Genomic DNA, 19,192 nt, shown 5'->3' on the forward strand with positions numbered 1-19,192 from the left:
TCAGACGGGTTTTCGCGGCGCGTCGGGGCGGGGTCACCCTAGACAGGTCGCCAGTCTGTCGCAGGGCTTAGACAAATAAACATACAACCATTCACACTCACACCTAGGGGCAGTTTAAGGTACTTCTCTCTGTGAGTCTCCAAGTCTGTGAATCTCCAAACAGCACCGTGACGCTGCGCGCTAGCTCTGTTAGCGGGGAAACTGCAAACACAATGCCAACAGGGGAGCCATCTTCACATTGTGACGTGAATATGGGTTAACAGAGCGTTTTCACGGGTACGGGAGGGGCTGCCTCTCTGAGCAGCACAAAAACGAGGAAAGCTCAAACACACAGGCACGAAGGAAAAAAACGCTTTGGGGTGTTTTTGGTGAGTACTTACCTATATAACAAGGTTAAAACATTCAAAAGTGAACTTTGCATGATACAGCCCCTTTAAAATTAACTTTTAAAGTGCAAAAACCTAGCAAAAGTGCAGTATGTAAACAAATTGAACCAAAGGGAGGGGGTAAATCCAAAGATGCAACCGGGGTAGGAATAAACAAGCACTGACTTCTCCTACCCCCTCTTGCACATGTAAAACAAGATCTGTTACATGTTTGGATGTTGTTGGGTTTTTTTCCCGGCATTTACTGTTTTTCCATTTCCTTCTTTTTAATTAATTGTTTATTTTATTTTTACATATTCGACAAAAAAAGCACCAAACCAACCATGTCCAGTCCTGTCCAGATGTCCCTGTTACAGTCTGTCCTTAAAGCTACGTTCACACCGAACGCGATTTTGCGTCAAAAAGCGCGTCAACGCGAGAAGCTGAACGCGTGTCAATTCTGAGGTCCGACGCTGAACAACGCGGGGCCAAAAGCCGCCTCCCCACCAGATGCGACGCGTCGTGTCTGGTGGGGAGGCGGGGCTCCCTGTAAAATGAAGAAGTTTTGTCCCAGAGCTCTGGGCGAGCGTAAACGGCCATTATAAAGGCCCGTCCATGCTTCACATGTCCGCGTGGGTGCGCGTTGCGCATTGGTCCGCATGACGTAAAAATCGTCATGAATTCCTGTCCGCTAGGGTCCGCGCGGACCGATCCGCGGACGTCCGCGCAGCAGCCAGAATTTGAGCCCGCGTTGCGCATTGCGCGCAGGTCGCGGAAGTGTGCGCCTGCGCCAGAGCGCCATAGCAAACAAAACATGACAGTAAAAGTGAAAGTAGACGGAGCTCCAGCCTGATGGCTCCACTTAAAGACACCGAAAGAGTGAAAAACTGGTGGAAAGAGAGAGAGACTGTCTGGAGGGAGGAGAAGGTCTGCAGACAGAAGTGAAAAAGTAACTAATCGCTCCGGCGCCGCCCCGCGATTCAGAAACAGAAAAAAAAGGCTAAATAAACTTTAATATTTAAAGATAATGGACTGACAATGTATGTGCTTAATTTCCTCTCAATAAACCGTAATAAAGGAGCAGATAAACAGTCTGTAGAGCCGGAAAAGCTTCTCGAGGCTGCGTGGATCACCGCGCCTGCACAAGACGCGCACAGCTGAGCTCAAAATGTAGCATGGGAGAAAGCGCGTCCGCATCGGTGGAGCGCGGACCTTCCAAAGCGGACGCGGAAACGCGTACATGTGAAGCATGGACGGGCCTTAACACGCTCCTCCATGGTCGTAGTGCTTCTCTTCGGACCGGTTCCCGCTCCCTGGCCGACGTCACCATGGACACGCTCTATGATTGGTTTGCCGCAAAATCGCGACGCGCCAAAGTTCAGATTTCCCAACTTCAGCGTCGGACGCAAAATCGCGACGCGTAGCGCCAACGCCCCGACGCGTCGTGACGACGCGCCGCGTCCGACGCGTTGCGTCTCATCGCAGCTGGAACACGCGTTCCCATTTGTTTTCACTTGTCTTTGATGCAAAATCGCAGACAGCACTTGGTGGTGTGAACGTAGCTTAACTCATCTTTATTTAAAGAGCACATTTAAAACAACCATGGCTGAAACCAATTCCTGTACATAAAAAGACATAAAGCCTAAAAACAAAGTGTGAACAATAAAAGATGACAAAAATAATATAAACAAAACAAAATAAAAATGGCCAGAAAAAAAAAAACATAAACCAATTCTCAAGCTGGGTTGAAAGCCAAGGGAAAAAAGGGGTTTTACGATTTTAGTAGTTCTAAAAACCAACAGTGATTGGGGCTTGTCTGATCTGCAGTCATCGCTCATTCCAGTGAAACTAAATCAAACAAACGCTTCCACGTCACCTCCCTCTAGAACTGCCACCTTATCGTGGTGGGGGAGTTTGAGAGCCCGCATGATCCCAGGAGCTATGTTGCCGGGGGGCTTTATGCCCCCTAGTAGGGTCTCCCATGGCAAACAGGTCCTGGGTGACGCACCAGACTGAGAGCAGTTCGAAAGCCCTTATGAGACGAGAGACAGCAAAGGTCGTTACGTCGCCCAGTATGGCGCAGCCGGGGCCCCACCCTGGAGCCAGGCCTGGGATTGGGGCTCGTAAGCGAGCGCCTGGTGGCTGGGCCTTTGCCCACGGGGCCCGGCCGGGCTCAGCCCGAAGGGACGACGTGGGCCTGACCTCCGGTGGGCTCACCACCCACCGAGGGAACCGTAGGGGCTGGGTGCAATGTGGATTGGGTGGCAGCTGACGGAAGGGTGCCCGGCGACCCAATCCTCAGACACAGAGATGGCGGGCTGGTGTGGGTTTGCTTATAGCCCCACAGCTCAGCCGCCACGTGTTGGAGTTCACCCCAGCGAACGAGAGGGTCGCATCCCTGCGCCTTCGGGTCGGGGACAGGTGCCTCACTGTTGTCTCGGCTTATGGGCCGAACAGCAGTGCAGAGTACCCGGCCTTCTTGGAGTCCCTGGGAGGGGTGCTGGACAGTGCTCCGACTGGGGACTCCATTGTTCTACTGGGGGACTTCAACGCCCACGTGGGCAGCGACAGTGAGACCTGGAAGGGGGTGATTGGATCGCATGGCCTCTCTGATCTGAACCCGAGTGGTGTTCTGTTATTGGACTTCTGTACTAGTCACAGTTTGTCCATAACGAACACCATGTTCTAGCACCGGGGGGTCCATAAGTGCACTTGGCACCAGGACACCCTAGGTCGGAGGTCGATGATCGACTTTGTTGTCGTGTCATCTGACCTCCGGCCGCGTGTTTTGGACACTCGGGTGAAGAGAGGGGCAGAGCTGTCGACCGATCACCACCTGGTGGTGAGTTGGATTCTCTGGCGGAGGAGGAAACCAGACAGACTTGGCAGACCTAAACGTGTTGTGAGGGTCTGCTGGGAACGTCTGGTGGAACCCTCTGTCAGCAGGGTTTTCAACTCCCACCTCCGGGAGAGCTTCTCTCATGTCCCGAGGGAGGCTGGGGACATTGAGTCCGAGTGGACCATGTTCTGGAGGAAGCAGAGGCTGAGGTCTCAGAGGTGGACTCGTCCATCACCCAAGCTGAAGTCACCGAGGTGGTTGGTAAGTTCCTCGGTAGCAAGGCACCGGGGGTGGACGAGATTCGCCCTGAGTATCTTAAGTCTCTGGATGTGCAGGGACTGTCTTGGTTGACATGTCTCTGCAACATCGCGTGGCAGTCGGGGACGGTGCCTCTGGATTGGCAGACCGTGGTGGTGGTCCCCCTGTTTAAAAAGGGGGACCGGAGGGTGTGCTCCAACTATAGGGGGATCACACTCCTCAGCCTCCCAGGGAAAGTCTATTCCAGGGTACTGGAGAGGAGGATTCGACCGATAGCCGAACCTCGGATTCAGGAGGAACAATGCGGTTTTCGTCCTGGTCGTGGAACAGTGGACCAGCTCTATACCCTCCATAGGGTGCTCGAGGGTTTGTGGGAGTTCGCCCAACCAGTTCACATGTGTTTTGTGGACTTGGAGAAGGCATTCGACCGCGTCCCTCGTGGTGTCTTGTGGGGGGTGCTCCGGGAATACGGAGTCCGGGGCCCCTTGTTAAGGGCCGTCCGGTCTTTGTATGACCGGAGTAGGAGTCTGGTCCGCATTGTCGGCAGTAAGTCGGACCTGTTCCCAGTGCATGTTGGACTCCGGCAGGGCTGCCCTTTGTCACCGGTTCTGTTTATAATTCTTATGGACAGAATTTCTAGGTGCAGCCAGGGGCCGGAAGGTGTCCGGTTCGGGAACCACAGGATTTCATCTCTACTTTTTGCAGATGATGTCGTCCTGTTGGCTTCATCGAACCCGGGCCTACAGCATGCACTGGGGCGGTTCGCAGCCGAGTGTGAAGCGACAGGGATGAGGATCAGCACCTCCAAATCTGAGGCCATGGTCCTCGACCGGAAGAAGGTGGCCTGCCCTCTCCAGGTCGGTGGAGAGACTCTGGCCCAAGTGGAGGAGTTTCAGTATCTTGGGGTCTTGTTCACGAGTGAGGGAAGGATGGAGTGTGAGATTGACAGGCGGATCGGTGCAGCGGCCGCAGTGATGCAGTCGTTGTATCGGTCCGTTGTGGTGAAGAAGGAGCTGAGCCGACAGGCGAAGCTCTCGATTTACCGGTCAATCTACGTTCCCACCCTCACCTATGGTCATGAACTTTGGGTCATGACCGAAAGATTTTTCCTCACTCCGGAGCCGCTGCTTCAGTCTGAACAGAAACAAGTCGGTGCCAGATGGAAAGTAGATACGTGTTCGTAAATCAGTGATTTCAAAATAAAATCTGTGTCGTGTTTTTGCCGTAACATTGTTTTTTGTAATTCTTCTGGTAGAATATATGACAAACGACGCGATTTAATCATTATATGCATTAGAACAGAGGTTACTCATACCCCTTTCACACTGCAACTAGCGGGTCGACCCGTGTTTTCGACCCGCTAATAATCGCCTTTTGTGTCCCGTCACACTGCCTGCAGACCCGCGTCTAACCGCCTGCTGGCGAGCCGCGTCGCTGTGTCTTCCCGCGCTGATTGTGTCCCGCGTTGATGACATCATCAGCGCGACGGAGCAAAGCGACAGTAAACGATGCAGCGGAAAACAGTCCCCATTACCTGTAGACGAATCTCCTCTTCCCCACGGATCCAGAGGAGCTCTCTGGTCTCGCTATCTTGCCAATACTGGGTCATCTTGACGAAGGAAATCTCACGCTGTGTCCAGAAACAACAGCTAGCGCGCTAACTAGGGATGCACGTTTTATATCTTTTCTATGACCGATAACCGACGCCTTTTAACCGGTTAATAACCGGTGACCGATAAGATTTAAGGCCCGTCCTGCTTCACATATCTGCGTGGGTGTGCGTTGCGCATTGGTCTGCACGGACCGATCTGCGGACGTCCGCACAGCAGCCAGAATTTGTGACCGCGTTGCGCGCAGGTCGCGCATCGCCAGAGCGCCGCAGCAAACAAAACATGACGGTAAAAGTGACGGCAGCCGGAGCTCCAGCCTGATCGCTCAAACACCAGAGAGAAAATCTCGTGGACAGAGACAGCAGACTGTCTGGAGGGGGGAGAAGGTCTGCCGACAGAATCGCTCCGGCGCCGCCCCCGCGATTCAGAAAAAAAGAAAAAAAAGGCTAAATAAACTTTAATATTAAATGATAACATACTGACAATGTATGTGCTTAATTTTCTCTAAATAATCTGTAATAAAGGAGCAGATAAACAGTCTGTAGTGCCGGAAAAGCTTCTGGAGGATGTGTGGAACAGTTCGCCTGCGGAACGTGCACAGAAAGAGCGTGGCATCGGTGGAGCGCCGAGGCTCCAAAGCGACTCGAAGCAGGACGACCTTTAAACGCCCTGTTGAGCGGCTCCATGCTGCCGCTCCGACATTCCGACGCACCACCATTTAGACACATCACCATTCCGAAATACCGCTATTCCGACACGCAGACGTCCCACCATTCCGACACGGAAATGTGCGCTCCGAGTGAGTGACTGACTCGGCACAGTCCGGTGCTGAACTGCAGATTTACAATAACAGCAAATTCTCATCTAAAATGTAAAAAAAAAGCTACAAGATTTAGATATAATTAACAGTCCTGTGGGCTTCAATCATCTCCTATTGCTTTTTAAATTATGTGGAGAGTGAGCGCGCTGGTGATCTGTGTTCTGATTCATTTCCAAAATAAAGTTTTAGCTTCTGAAATCCCATTTTTAAACCGTTCTGATGGAGCTTAATATTTATCTGGATGCTGCGGCTTCATACTGAACCATTTCACTGTGAATCTGGACGACCCGCGGCGTCTGGAGATAAAAAATAATATTCAATGTAACGCCGGTTTTGTGCCACATGCATCAATGCGCACAAAGACACACACCCTCCCCGACTGTACAGCATGAAGGCACCTGGAATTAATCAGTGAATTAAGGAGTCATCTGCAGCGCCGTCATTGATATCTGTAATATAATGCCAGCTGCATGAAGACGCACGGCTCTGTGGAGAGCTCCTCCAGCTGGGGCTTAAAAAAAAATAACCCATAGTATTAACCGGTCAAAGTTCCTGTTATCGGTTAACGGTTAAACGGTTAACCATGTGCATCCCTAGCGCTAACGTAGCCGCGCTGCGTCGACGTCATCACGTAAGTTACCACGTCGACTCGCGTCTGCCTTTCACACTCCCTTTCGCCCCTCCCACTAAAAAGCCGATAGTAGCGACCCGCTAAAAACACACGTCGATTGCAGGGTTGAAAAACCCGGGTCTAATGCCGAGTGAACACTTTCACACTGCCATGAGGACCCGGTTAATTAGCGGGTTGAAACGGGTTTTTTGGCCAGTGTGAAAGGGGTTTTACTCATACAGGTACAGGTTTACTCATTGTAGGAAATTCAAACGACAAGAAATTGCACAAATCAAAGCTCCATGACCGGAGCGGCTGTGTTGCCAGATTGGACGGGTTTCTGCACAATCAAGCTTCTCTTGAACCCGAGGTGGGTTGATGGAATGCTATATGTTTGTGATGTGTGTTTTTTTTAAATGCAAATCCGGTTTTTACGGTTTTAACATGCATTTTCTTCAGAGATGGAGGTTTGGACTGCTTTCTATTGTTGGATGGAATTAACATTATATTTGGGACAGATCTGGCAACCTCCATCAGCTGACAGCACACACACTGAGACTGTGTGAGTGACAGAGCTGCAGAGCTGGACCAGACAGGGGCATCCAGTGTGAGGCCGGTGTCATTTGTTTTGAGCTTTCCAACCTGGGGTCAGGAAGAAGCTCCAGAGTTTGGCTGGATTTCACACCAAAAGATGAAACTGGGGCGACTGCAGCTTGCATAGTTTTCATGACATGGACATGTTTTCTTCTGTTCAGGATGAAGATATTAAAGAGTTAATGCAATTGTTTCATATCTCAATCAATGAGAATCAATAAGAGAATTGATGAGGAATCGTACCCCCCCCCCCCCCCCCCCGCTCAGACGATATGAGTAAGTGGGTAAAGGGGGGCCACCATGCTTTTGACTTCCATATGGGGAGGCTCACTATTCCGCACTTTGAAAACCCCTGATCTAGACAAATCCTTGCATGGAGAAAAAAATAACATAAATGATGCCGATGTAAAGCATAGATCTGCCGGTAAGTAGTATTTGAAATGAAATGTGTTTACGGTGTGGTTTTTACAAGATTAGTCAGCATGCATGACTGTCTGCCGCTCGTTTAGGAACTAGTCCACGCCGGTGTTGTTGGCACCGTTGTCAACGAGGGACAATATATTATTGCGCCCACGAAAAGTCTCGTCTCAAAATGATACACCGGTTCAAGAGTAGGCTACAATATAAAGAAACAATTTACAATCATCTGGTCATCAGTTGGTCGGAAAAAACACCAACATGTTGCCAACATCTGAGATGCCCTCTACATTCAATTGAAGCAGTTGAAGCTGTTAGCTTAATAAGTTAGAAAACGGGTTCATTCCTTGAAAAGTTGTGTGAAGATGTTGCATTACACTTTATTCTGTGTTTTTGGATTATTTGGTGGATCATTGCTACATGTAAACCAAGCAGTTCCATTATTTGTTGTATGGAAGCAGCTGGACTGCAGATTTGATCAGTCACTGTTGTGTAAAGCGGAAGAGTTTGGATACAAGAAAATCATGTGATCGGTCATTCCTGGAAGCTCTTCCCTTCTCTCCCCACTTTTCTTCTCTCTGATGTCCTAACCATTCCTTTTTGTTATCCAGCAATCTTGGTGTCCAAAAACTGGGAGATATGTTTTATTGTCTAGAAGCAGCTTTTGAAGCCGATAGTTTCGTGAGTTAGAAAACATGTTCATTACTTCAAATGTGTGAATCTGTTGTTTTGCACTTCACTCTGTGGTTTTAATGATTGTATGGATTAAAAACATTGAGACGATGACCATCTGAATGTCTTTTTTGGGGGGTAAATCTTACCTTATCTGAATAAGTAATGGTTGCTAACTGATAGTAATGAGTTTTTATTAAAAATGATGAGGTATTACCTATTAACATTTAAGAGATAATTTTACCCAATTTTATTGAGTAAGTAGCTGTTGAAAATATGCATAAATGTGGGGTAATTTTAACCCAATAAACTTAAGTATTTCATAGCTTTTTATTTCAGTTATTTTTTACTCAATATATAGAATTAAATCTACCCGAAAAGAAAAGTAGATGCAAATTGTTACCTCAGATTTATTGGTTAAATTCTATAGGTTGCATTTTACAGTACACCATGCGTGGCAGTGTGCCGCACATCGGAACTCCAAAACTCCAAAATCAAGTAAACTATCCCAAACAGGCAACCTGCGCGGCGCTCTGAGGGGGAGGAACGTTATGAGGAATATTACTCATTAGACTCTGTGTAATCTCTCTGAGAGAGCCAAGAGTCAAACGGCATCACCCGATTCACCAATGACCTCCGTCCTGCTCAGTGATCAGAGAGCAGAGTGTTGCCAGGCAGGGCGTCACTGGGTTTACCAGACGGGGGGCTTAGAACCCAGGAGGTGCAAAGGATGGCAGAGAACGTATCGCATGAGCTTAAAAAACAGTGAACGCTGACTGCGACATTATTCATTACTACTTCAAGTTTTTTGTTTTTTTCATACAGTACAGCCAGAAAACTAGGTTTGCACAGTAACTGTGTATTTATAGCAGCAGTTCTCAAACTGGACCCCCATGGTGCTTGCTCGGCGGCGTGACATGCATCAGACACACCATCAAAATCATTACAACCCAAGGGTTTTGTTTTTTGTATCCCTACTTATTCAATTTTTGCCTAAATCTGTGACACATGGTGATATGAGGCAATATATTTCATGAGTTGCATCATAACTCGCCCACAACCAGCCTCATTGACCATCGCCCTGTTGCCCTCACACCTGATATAATGAAGTCCGTCCGCCCCCCCCCATGAGCCTGCATCAAGGACTTCTTCACCAACACACCCCAGACGGTGAGACTTGCCCCACCCACCTTTCCTCCACTCGCACTCTGAGCACGGGCACACCAAAGGGCTGTGTGCTGAGCCCCCTCCTATACCGTCTCTACACCTACAACTGCAGACCGGCCCACAGCAGTAATATCATCATCAAATGCGCCGACGACAACACAGTGGTCAGCCTGATCTCAAAAGAAGAGGACACCGCCTCGGTCAAGAAACTCAACACAATCTGCTGTGAAGAAGGCAATAACCTGTCAATGAAAACCTCAAAGACAAAAGAGATCACCAAAGGGCCTGCTCACACTGGACAGGAATGTGTATTTGGTGAAATGTGATCACAGCACCAATGCCTCTTCCCAGCTCCTAATGCGTCTGTACTCAGACCACTTCAGGAGGGGGTCTGGAATGCAATGGCTCCAATGCTTTGAGGTGTGAATGTGTTGAATGGGTGGCGGACGGCGGCGCAGCTGGAAAACACGTCCTCCCCGGTGGAGCAGGTGCTAGGTTCCTTAAGGCCTCAGTATGCTTCCCTGTCGCTGCGACATCATTCCTACGTGGTCTACGCCGCGCCCTACGCCGGGGCTACGCTAGGGCTTGACCACATCTCCTGAAAATCGTGACTTCGCGCCGAGGCGTCGCATAGTGACGTGAACGTCGAGGGCTGTGATTGGTCCGCTTTTGCATTGTTTATAGAATGAAGTAGAACTCACCCCAAATGCTTTTCTGATCCGAGCAGTGCTTCGGGAGAAATTTAAATCCAAACTTGACCGGCGCACATCCGTATACTGTTAGCAGACGGGGCTATGTGTATAGCCGCTCCTAAAACGGCTTTAATCGTCCAAAAACTCATTAATTTCACCAATATTTCATCACGGTCCGCTCAGCCTCTCCTCCACCACAGCCCGGTGTCGCCAGATATGTCATATATCCAGATATATGTTCGGTAAGTGCAGCGTGTCTAGATATCTATGTCTATAGATCTATGTCTAGGTAAAGCTGGAGCTGCCGCATTGTTGTTGTGACTGCCGATTGCAAAACAAAGACACGCTGCCACGCCCCCTAGCAGCTTGGTGGTGAAATTGCAGAGGAGGGCGTTCCCTTGACGCAGAAGCAGGATATGTTCAGTGGCGGCGTAGGGCTGCCGGCGTAGGAACGGCGTCGCTGCGACGGGGAAGCATACTGACGCCTTTAGGCTTCCTCATTCTTGAGTTTCAGTTCATATTCTCCGTGTTAGCTTAGAGTGAGTTGATAAACCAGACAGCGTTGGACGATATAAACTTCTCCCTGAGCAGCAGCCGTTAACCGGCGCTGGTTGGTTTAATTTCATGTGAGTCATTTGTTTTCTACTGTGATTGGTGGAATGGCTCCAACAGCCCGCCTCCCGGAGCAAGTTTTCCTGTGCTTCATGCTGTTTTTTCTGCGCTTTTATTGCTATTTATTCACAGAAAATGAAGTACATGCATTGTTACTTTACAGTCATGTAGTAGTACAGTTTATTTTACTTTTTTTTTTTCAGTTTCTGAGTGGTGTGGGTCGGGGGGGTGGAGCCAGGTGTCACTTCACTCACTGCTCAGCTGTGCAGCAGCAGGTAACGGAGAACGATCCGGTCTCAACCCACTGGTCCGGCACACATATCACTGCGATGTAAAGACGTGAAGAATATGAGGGTCCTCAGGAGAACCTGAGAGTCCCCAGGAAGAACCTGAGAGTCCTCAGGAGAACCTGAGAGTCCCCAGGAAGAACCTGAGAGTCCCCAGGAAGAACATGAGAGTCCTCAGGAGAACCTGAGAGTCCTCAGGAAGAACATGAGAGTCCTCAGGAGAACCTGAGAGTCCCCAGGAAGAACCTGAGAGTCCCCAGGAAGAACATGAGAGTCCTCAGGAGAACCTGAGAGTCCCCAGGAAGAACCTGAGAGTCCTCAGGAAGAACCTGAGAGTCCCCAGGAAGAACATGAGAGTCCCCAGGAAGAACATGAGAGTCCTCAGGAGAACCTGAGAGTCCCCAGGAAGAACCTGAGAGTCCCCAGGAAGAACATGAGAGTCCTCAGGAGAACCTGAGAGTCCTCAGGAGAACCTGAGAGTCCTCAGGAGAACCTGAGAGTCCTCAGGAGAACCTGAGAGTCCCCAGGAAGAACATGAGAGTCCTCAGGAGAACCTGAGAGTCCTCAGGAAGAACATGAGAGTCCTCAGGAGAACCTGAGAGTCCCCAGGAAGAACCTGAGAGTCCTCAGGAAGAACATGAGAGTCCTCAGGAAGAACATGAGAGTCCTCAGGAGAACCTGAGAGTCCCCAGGAAGAACCTGAGAGTCCTCAGGAGAACCTGAGAGTCCTCAGGAAGAACATGAGAGTCCTCAGGAGAACCTGAGAGTCCCCAGGAAGAACCTGAGAGTCCTCAGGAGAACCTGAGAGTCCTCAGGAAGAACCTGAGAGTTATCAGGAAGAACCTGAGAGTCCCCAGGAAGAACATGAGAGTCCTCAGGAGAACCTGAGAGTCCTCAGGAAGAACATGAGAGTCCTCAGGAGAACCTGAGAGTCCCCAGGAAGAACCTGAGAGTCCTCAGGAGAACCTGAGAGTCCCCAGGAAGAACATGAGAGTCCCCAGGAAGAACCTGAGAGTCCCCAGGAAGAACATGAGAGTCCTCAGGAGAACCTGAGAGTCCTCAGGAAGAACATGAGAGTCCTCAGGAGAACCTGAGAGTCCCCAGGAAGAACCTGAGAGTCCTCAGGAAGAACATGAGAGTCCTCAGGAAGAACATGAGAGTCCTCAGGAGAACCTGAGAGTCCCCAGGAAGAACCTGAGAGTCCTCAGGAGAACCTGAGAGTCCCCAGGAAGAACATGAGAGTCCTCAGGAAGAACCTGAGAGTCCTCAGGAGAACCTGAGAGTCCCCAGGAAGAACATGAGAGTCCTCAGGAAGAACCTGAGAGTCCTCAGGAGAACCTGAGAGTCCTCAGGAGAACCTGAGAGTTATCAGGAAGAACATGAGAGTTATCAGGAAGAACCTGAGAGTTATCAGGAAGAACATGAGAGTCCTCAGGAGAACCTGAGAGTCCTCAGGAGAACCTGAGAGTCCTCAGGAGAACCTGAGAGTTATCAGGAAGAACATGAGAGTTATCAGGAAGAACCTGAGAGTTATCAGGAAGAACATGAGAGTCCTCAGGAGAACCTGAGAGTCCTCAGGAGAACCTGAGAGTTATCAGGAAGAACATGAGAGTTATCAGGAAGAACCTGAGAGTTATCAGGAAGAACATGAGAGTCCTCAGGAGAACCTGAGAGTCCCCAGGAGAACCTGAGAGTCCTCAGGAGAACCTGAGAGTTATCAGGAAGAACATGAGAGTTATCAGGAAGAACCTGAGAGTCCTCAGGAGAACCTGAGAGTCCTCAGAGTGGCGTTACAGATACATAAAAGCGAGAACAAACAGACTAAAAAACGGCTTTGTTCCAAGAGCTGGCACATCACCTGTTCCAGCTGTGACCTTCAGGAGGCGCTACGAGACACTAAAGTTAAACAGACTGGAGCACTTGGAGACACTTCAGGGCCAGGAAATACTACTGGTGTCATCCTTTTTCTTTTTTTTCACAACAGATCCTTTATTTTGTAAAGTATTTATTTTCATATATGAGTTATTGATTGACTCATCTTTTTCCTTCTCTTTTGTTTGCACTGAATAGGATAGCAGGACTGCAAGCAAACTGTGTTAGAAATTTTCTAAGATTATACTCCATGCTGTATTGTCTGTGAGTATGACTCTTAACTCCTCATCAGCAGGGGCGGCTGGTGGTGAAATTTGTTGGGTCGGCTTCAAATGCTTGCATAATACTGATTAAATAGTTAACAGAGCTGCAAAAATAACATCACCGGTACATCACCCATACACAGTTACATCAATTACAGGTACACTATACTTTTTTAGTGCGATCTCTCTCTCTCTCTCCCTCTCTCTCTCTCACGCACACACACACATATACATTTACGTACTACAAACGTGTTCTAATCCAACTTCAACGACTGCCCACAGATAGCCTGCTGCAGCTGTTTGGTGACATGTAGTGAAACACGCCGTTACTCAGCTAAAACAAGGCTCCTCAGTCCTTTAACAGGTCGACATGGGCCGACCTTATTAGAAAAGAAGCTCACATCGACGCCTTTCTGGGATGCAAACAGGTTAACCACCATGTCGTTGAAGTCGGGTAACTTTTGGATGAAGTCCGTCTCGATAGACAGCGTGGAAAGAGCATCAATCACAGCAAATCATCCACCTGGTTCATGCTGACGCCGCCATAGCTGAACTTTTTCTCCCTCCTTCCCAACCCTGGCACCAGTAGCAGCCCCGCTGCGTTAACTCGCTGCTGTTGGTCAGACGTCAGCGGCTGTGGGCTAACTGAAGCAAGCCCGAAATGCTCAGTAAACCACGGGGGGCGGGACATGACACCTGTCAATCACTTACAAGAAGGAAATGAATGTATCTGCCAGGGCTGTAAAAAATCAGCCCGTTTAGAGATATTCTCTGTTTTCCTTTTGACTGATTGCTGCTGTTGCTGCCTTTGGTTTTATCTAAACTTAAAACAATCTGTTGTAAGTTATTTAAAAAACAATTTTCTCATCTTTTTTGTATTAGCTGTCTTTTTGTGCTGGGAGGGCTCAGCCCTGCTAGCCCATTCATACCAGCCGTCCCTGCTCATCAGCATATAATTTGTGTGTCAGGAGGTTAGTTTCTGGTTTTGGTCTCTGTCTTGCCATTTCAGGCTGTGTTCTGCTGATCCACCCCTCTGGAGCACGAGAGGCCCTGAAGCCACTCTCACCATGCAGTGTGTATTGCATGCAGAAAAATAGAAGTACACATGAACAAATGCAGCTGTGCTCATTCAGACTGAGCCTTTTTTTGTTCTTTTTGTTTTTACAAGCCGAAGCCTCACTACAACACAATTTCCATACAGAGAGCTGATTGGCTGCTGCCAATCTATGCAGGTATTACTTATTAATGATTGTCAGATTGAGGGAGTCCTGACAGTCCGGTGCTGCTAAAGCTAACAAATAAAATTACAATAAATGAAAGTCATTGAAAATCATTTCCAAAAGAAAGACCGCCGTACCGCCTAAGCTTTGGTGAGTGAAAGTGTATGCTCACACAGCTCATACACACACACACGCACATACACACACTATGACTGCACTTACTACACCTTGCTCCACCAAGTATTTTCACATGGTAACGCCACTGGACACCAGGGACAAAATCGCAAACCTCGACAAGGTTAGTATGTGTTAGTGGACAACAGGCAAGCAACCTGGTAAGAATATAAGAACTGCACGCAAAATTAGTTGAAAAATGGAAGAAACTCAAGTCACTCCCCCCACGGTCTGGAGCTCCATGCAAGAACTCACCTCGTGGGGGATCAGCGGCCATGAGAAGGGCGAGGGATCAGGCCAGGCCGACATGTGAGGTGGTCAATGTCCCAGAGAGACCTGGGACCGCAGTCTTCAAGATGACCATTCGTAACACACTATGCCACCATGGATTGAAATCCTGCTGTGCTGCAAGGTCCCCCTGCTCCAGACAGCACACATGCAGGCCTGTCTGAAGTTTGCCAAAGGACATCTGCATGATCCAGAGGAAGCATCCGGTCCAATGGTCTGATGAGACTAAAATAAGGGGAGGACTGACAGATGGGGCCATGTATCGTCTCCTTTCCTCAGTACTAAAGACGGGTTGTGGCTGGGTCTTCCAGGATGACACTGACTTCCAATTTCAAGGTCCTGGAGTGACCGAGCCGATTTCCAGATCTGAAGCCAATAAAAAATGTTGAAGATGCTGAAAACCTTGTGTTGGCCAGTGACAGCCCTGACACCTGAGAGATCTGAGTAGGTCTGTATTATAGCAAATACTTCTGTTATTGTTAAATACAAAGGAAAATTAATCCATGTGATTTTCTGGATTTTTTTTTTATCAGCAGTGTGTCAAATACTTTTCTCAGACTGTATTTGTAATTTGAACTGTAATTGGGGATTCACACAATATATTTATATATTATATAGTTAATGTCCCTATAGAGAGTAAATATGTTGTTACCACCACTTTGGTCATATTACAAACACCATTGTATTTCAAGTCATCTTCTATGAAATGTTCAGAAGGTTGTAGTGTCGTTTAGCTCCTACCTTCCAGGTCATCATAGCCCAAGACGACATCCCTGATCTGCCCATCGTTTCCACTGCAGCAAATGGATCGGATGATGGCCCCGAGGCTAAGGACCTCAACCTGGACCTGGGAGGACTGGAGGACCCAGAGGTCCACAGGTCCCAGACCAGAGACCTGCCCCCACTGCTGCTGCTTCACCTCAGTCATCCAGATCCTGCAAACACACAGGGACAAACAAACAGACACACACCCATCAGTGTTGGGGGCAATTACAAAAGTAATGCAACTACAGTAATATATTACTATTTGCATGGTAATATTGCGTTACTAATTAAATGTAATAATGTTTCACCCATTACAATCTAAGTAACACGTGTTACAGTAAATTTTGACCTTAGTGTGTTGTTTTTTTATAACTAATTTTAGAAAACACAGGGAGACAGTTTGCCAACAGTAAAAAAAAAAATCCACAAATAAGAGTTGTTTCCTGTTGCTCCAATGGCGTGGATGAATATCTTCTCGGATTCTACATTTGAGGTGAACATATTGTCATTACCTCTGTTCTGGCAGAGAAACGGACCAGAACATGGTGGTGAAGTGAAATCTGTGTGGACGTAAGATGAAGAAACAGCTGGAGTGGAGCCGCTGCACTGAGCCGAGAGACAGATGCTGCTCAGAGGAAGAAGGCAGGGCGAGCTAACAGAACGTCAAAGAAACGCAGACAAACAGTCATGTTTCCCGCGGTCTGTGTTGTGCCGAGTTTCTTGAAGCCAGAGAAGTGAGGAGACTAGTGGCAGAGGATGCTGCTGGGGCATGCAGCTCCTGTCAACAGGAGAATCGCGTTCAGAAAGACTGTCACCAAAATCCCCATGAAGAGCAGCAGTAATAATATTGAGGTGAGCGGATGTTGTCATCTGTTTTTTGGAATGTTTAGACAGGATCGGTCTTGGTCGGCACACAATGAACACACAAGACACTGATATGCTAGAATAAAAGTGTCAGCTTATTCCCCGCAACACAGCATATCACAATCACACAGCAATATGCAGCATAACAACACATTGTTATAGTTCCTTACCGCGACGCACGATCCGGGGAGCCAACAGACCAGGCGGGAAACTCTTTACTGCATCAATCCGAGCGAGTGTACACCTCCACAGAAGACTCCAACTAGACTACGAGCGCGAGCCGTCTTTTATTCTGTCAGACCCTCCCCGTGGTGTCATCTCGAGATTGGCCAGATCTCACATGAACCAGGGAGGATGAGCAGGCAAAAGAGTTCCCACACGCCTCTTTCTCCACCTGCCCCTACTCCCATACCTTGTTATGAGAACCAGACATAACAACTTGTGGGAAGAAAGAGTTCCCCCACATTTCGAACTTGTTAGCGTAACTCTTACCAATAACGATATGAGAACATGTCACCCTGACTCTGCTTCCCAGACCACAGCATAAAAACATGTTTATTCCAAAGCGTAGGCGGACGTGCAAAACCGCACGAACACAGAAGATACATGCAGAACTGGAGGGGGCTGAGGACTTTCATCAGGTTATGGTAACTCCAGCTGGAAAGCAGCTCTGTCATCACATCATCGCTGTGTTAAAGTTGATATTCAGTGCTGTCTGAGTGACTGCTTCGTAAAAAAAACCTTTATATTATTCCAATGATCTAAACAGGCGGTTGCCAGTTGCATTTTGGAGTGAATGTCAGTGCTACTACGCTACTATACGGCTGCCCAAAATGTTTTCTCCATTGGCTACTACTACACATGTAGTGGCGACACCCAGCAAAGAGCGAGATACTTTTGGTGCCCCGTGCACTGCATGCTTGTCAACGCTTGCCACCCCATCACTGTCCAAAATCAAGCACACTCTCTAAAACTGGCAACCTGAGTGGTGTCCTGGGGGTAGGGATTATTAAATTTTGTGTCAGGGAATTCATCAATGATTTCTGTTTCTGCTCAATATGATAAGTGAGTAGCAGGCAGGGGCGTTTTGAGGAGGGGGGCTTAGCCCCCAGCAGATACACAGGATGTGAGTAAAGGCAGGGCACAAACACAAAACTTCACAAACGGCTAACAAAGACTGAGAAATCTTTCATTATTGTTTCAATGTATTTTTAATGTAGTACAGTAAGTAACATAGGTTTGCTGCACAGCCCAAAGCAACAGCTGATGTTCCCATGTCTGTGGAAGTAGAGGTCATGTCATGCCAGCTGGAGCTCTATTGTTTTTCAAATGAAGATTTGCAGCATCTCTATCATAACCTACCAGACTAATCCACTGTCTGCTTTTGTGGTTCTGACATCCATTCTTACTTATTGTTGCATTGTAAAGTGGCCATCATATTAAGTTAGTAGTTTTAAGGTTCTACATAATGCTGCATTTCAGCAACTTAGTAACGAGTAATATTTCTGCAGTCATTTGGGTGGAAGTAACTCAAAAATTAAGCAAAGGTAGAGTAATATAAACCAATATTTCAAAACCACAGTAACTAATAATATGAACTATATTTTAATTTTAAAGTAACTTGCCCAACTCGGCACCACACACACACACACACACACACACACACACACACACACACACGAGGATCATCGCAGTATCTGTGTGCATATGGAATATGAATCACAATCTCTCTCTCTCTCTCTCTCTCTCTCTCTCTCTCTCTCTCTCTCTACTTCCGGTCTGTTTTCAGCACAAAACTATCAACGCTTCAAAGAAGACTGGCTGCCCTCTCGTGACTGGCTCATCTGGACGGACGGAAGCTGGTGGTGTGTATAATAGCAACAGTTATTCAGTGTGGTTCGTCTAATCGCTTCTTACCCTCAAAGAAAACTAATCCGGACTCCAGACGCTCCAAACTGCTGCACCGTCGTGGCGGAGCAAACTCTCCGAACGTCCAGTGACGTATAGAATTACTATACGTCATCGGGAACGTCAGTGTCAGTGATCCCAAGTGACCCGGAAGTAATTCAAGTTGTTGATGTTTTCAGTGGATGGATACGGACGATGATCGAGTCGTGCCTCACCCATTCAGTGAGCTGATTAACGCGTTTTTTGTTGTTTGTGTTGTGGGCTGTTAGAGTTATTTCTCTGACCACCAGACGGAAGGAGAGGGGACTGAACAGCCGGACAACATTAAAGACAGATCCGTACCCGGAACACGAGCCGTACCAGACGCTTCTGCGCATGTGCCCGCATCTTTTTTTTTTTTTTTTAAACCAAGTTTTATTATTCTACAGGAAAATTTACATCAACTCTTGATGGGAGAACAGAACAAGCAATGAAACAAACAGAACACAAATAAAACAGAACAGAAATAAAACAATGCAAGCTATATCCAGTGTGTTAAAGCCTTTCACAAATCCAGTGTCCACTAAAGTACAAGCGATCTTCAAGGTTAGATTTACAACATAAGAGGAAGCATTACAATTTATATCAACAGATACTTGGAGATATCTTCATACAAGACATTGCAATTCTCATCGATGTCCTTAAGTATTGACAAAGAATTTGTATAATCCTTCAGTTCCATTTTGAAGACCGTTAGGGAAGGATTTTTGTTCTGCCATTTATTTTTGTGTATATGATATTTGCCCATAACAATTACCGGGTTGCATATTCTAAAAATTTCTTTCGGTAAGTTGTAAACACCAAACAGTATTTCGACGCATTCAAATTGAGTAAACATCTTTCCAAAATTCTTTTA

The 19,192-nt window shown here is 47.7% G+C and overlaps 1 protein-coding gene across 1 annotated transcript in view; it reads right to left on the reverse strand.

The window, feature by feature from the left end:
* galm (galactose mutarotase) overlaps positions 1-18,396 on the reverse strand; it is a 73,951-nt gene extending 55,555 nt beyond the window's left edge. Inside the window, exons 1-2 of the mRNA XM_030107368.1 lie at positions 18,307-18,396; positions 15,502-15,695 (exon numbers count right to left, since the gene is read on the reverse strand). Coding sequence (XP_029963228.1) covers positions 15,502-15,688 — 187 coding nt within the window. The 5' untranslated portion in view covers positions 15,689-15,695; positions 18,307-18,396. The remainder of the gene's footprint in view (positions 1-15,501; positions 15,696-18,306) is intronic.
* Positions 18,397-19,192: the final 796 nt, after the last annotated feature.

Source organism: Salarias fasciatus, chromosome 13 (assembly GCF_902148845.1).
Source record: "Salarias fasciatus chromosome 13, fSalaFa1.1, whole genome shotgun sequence".
In the NCBI taxonomy this organism is placed as follows: domain Eukaryota; kingdom Metazoa; phylum Chordata; class Actinopteri; order Blenniiformes; family Blenniidae; genus Salarias; species Salarias fasciatus.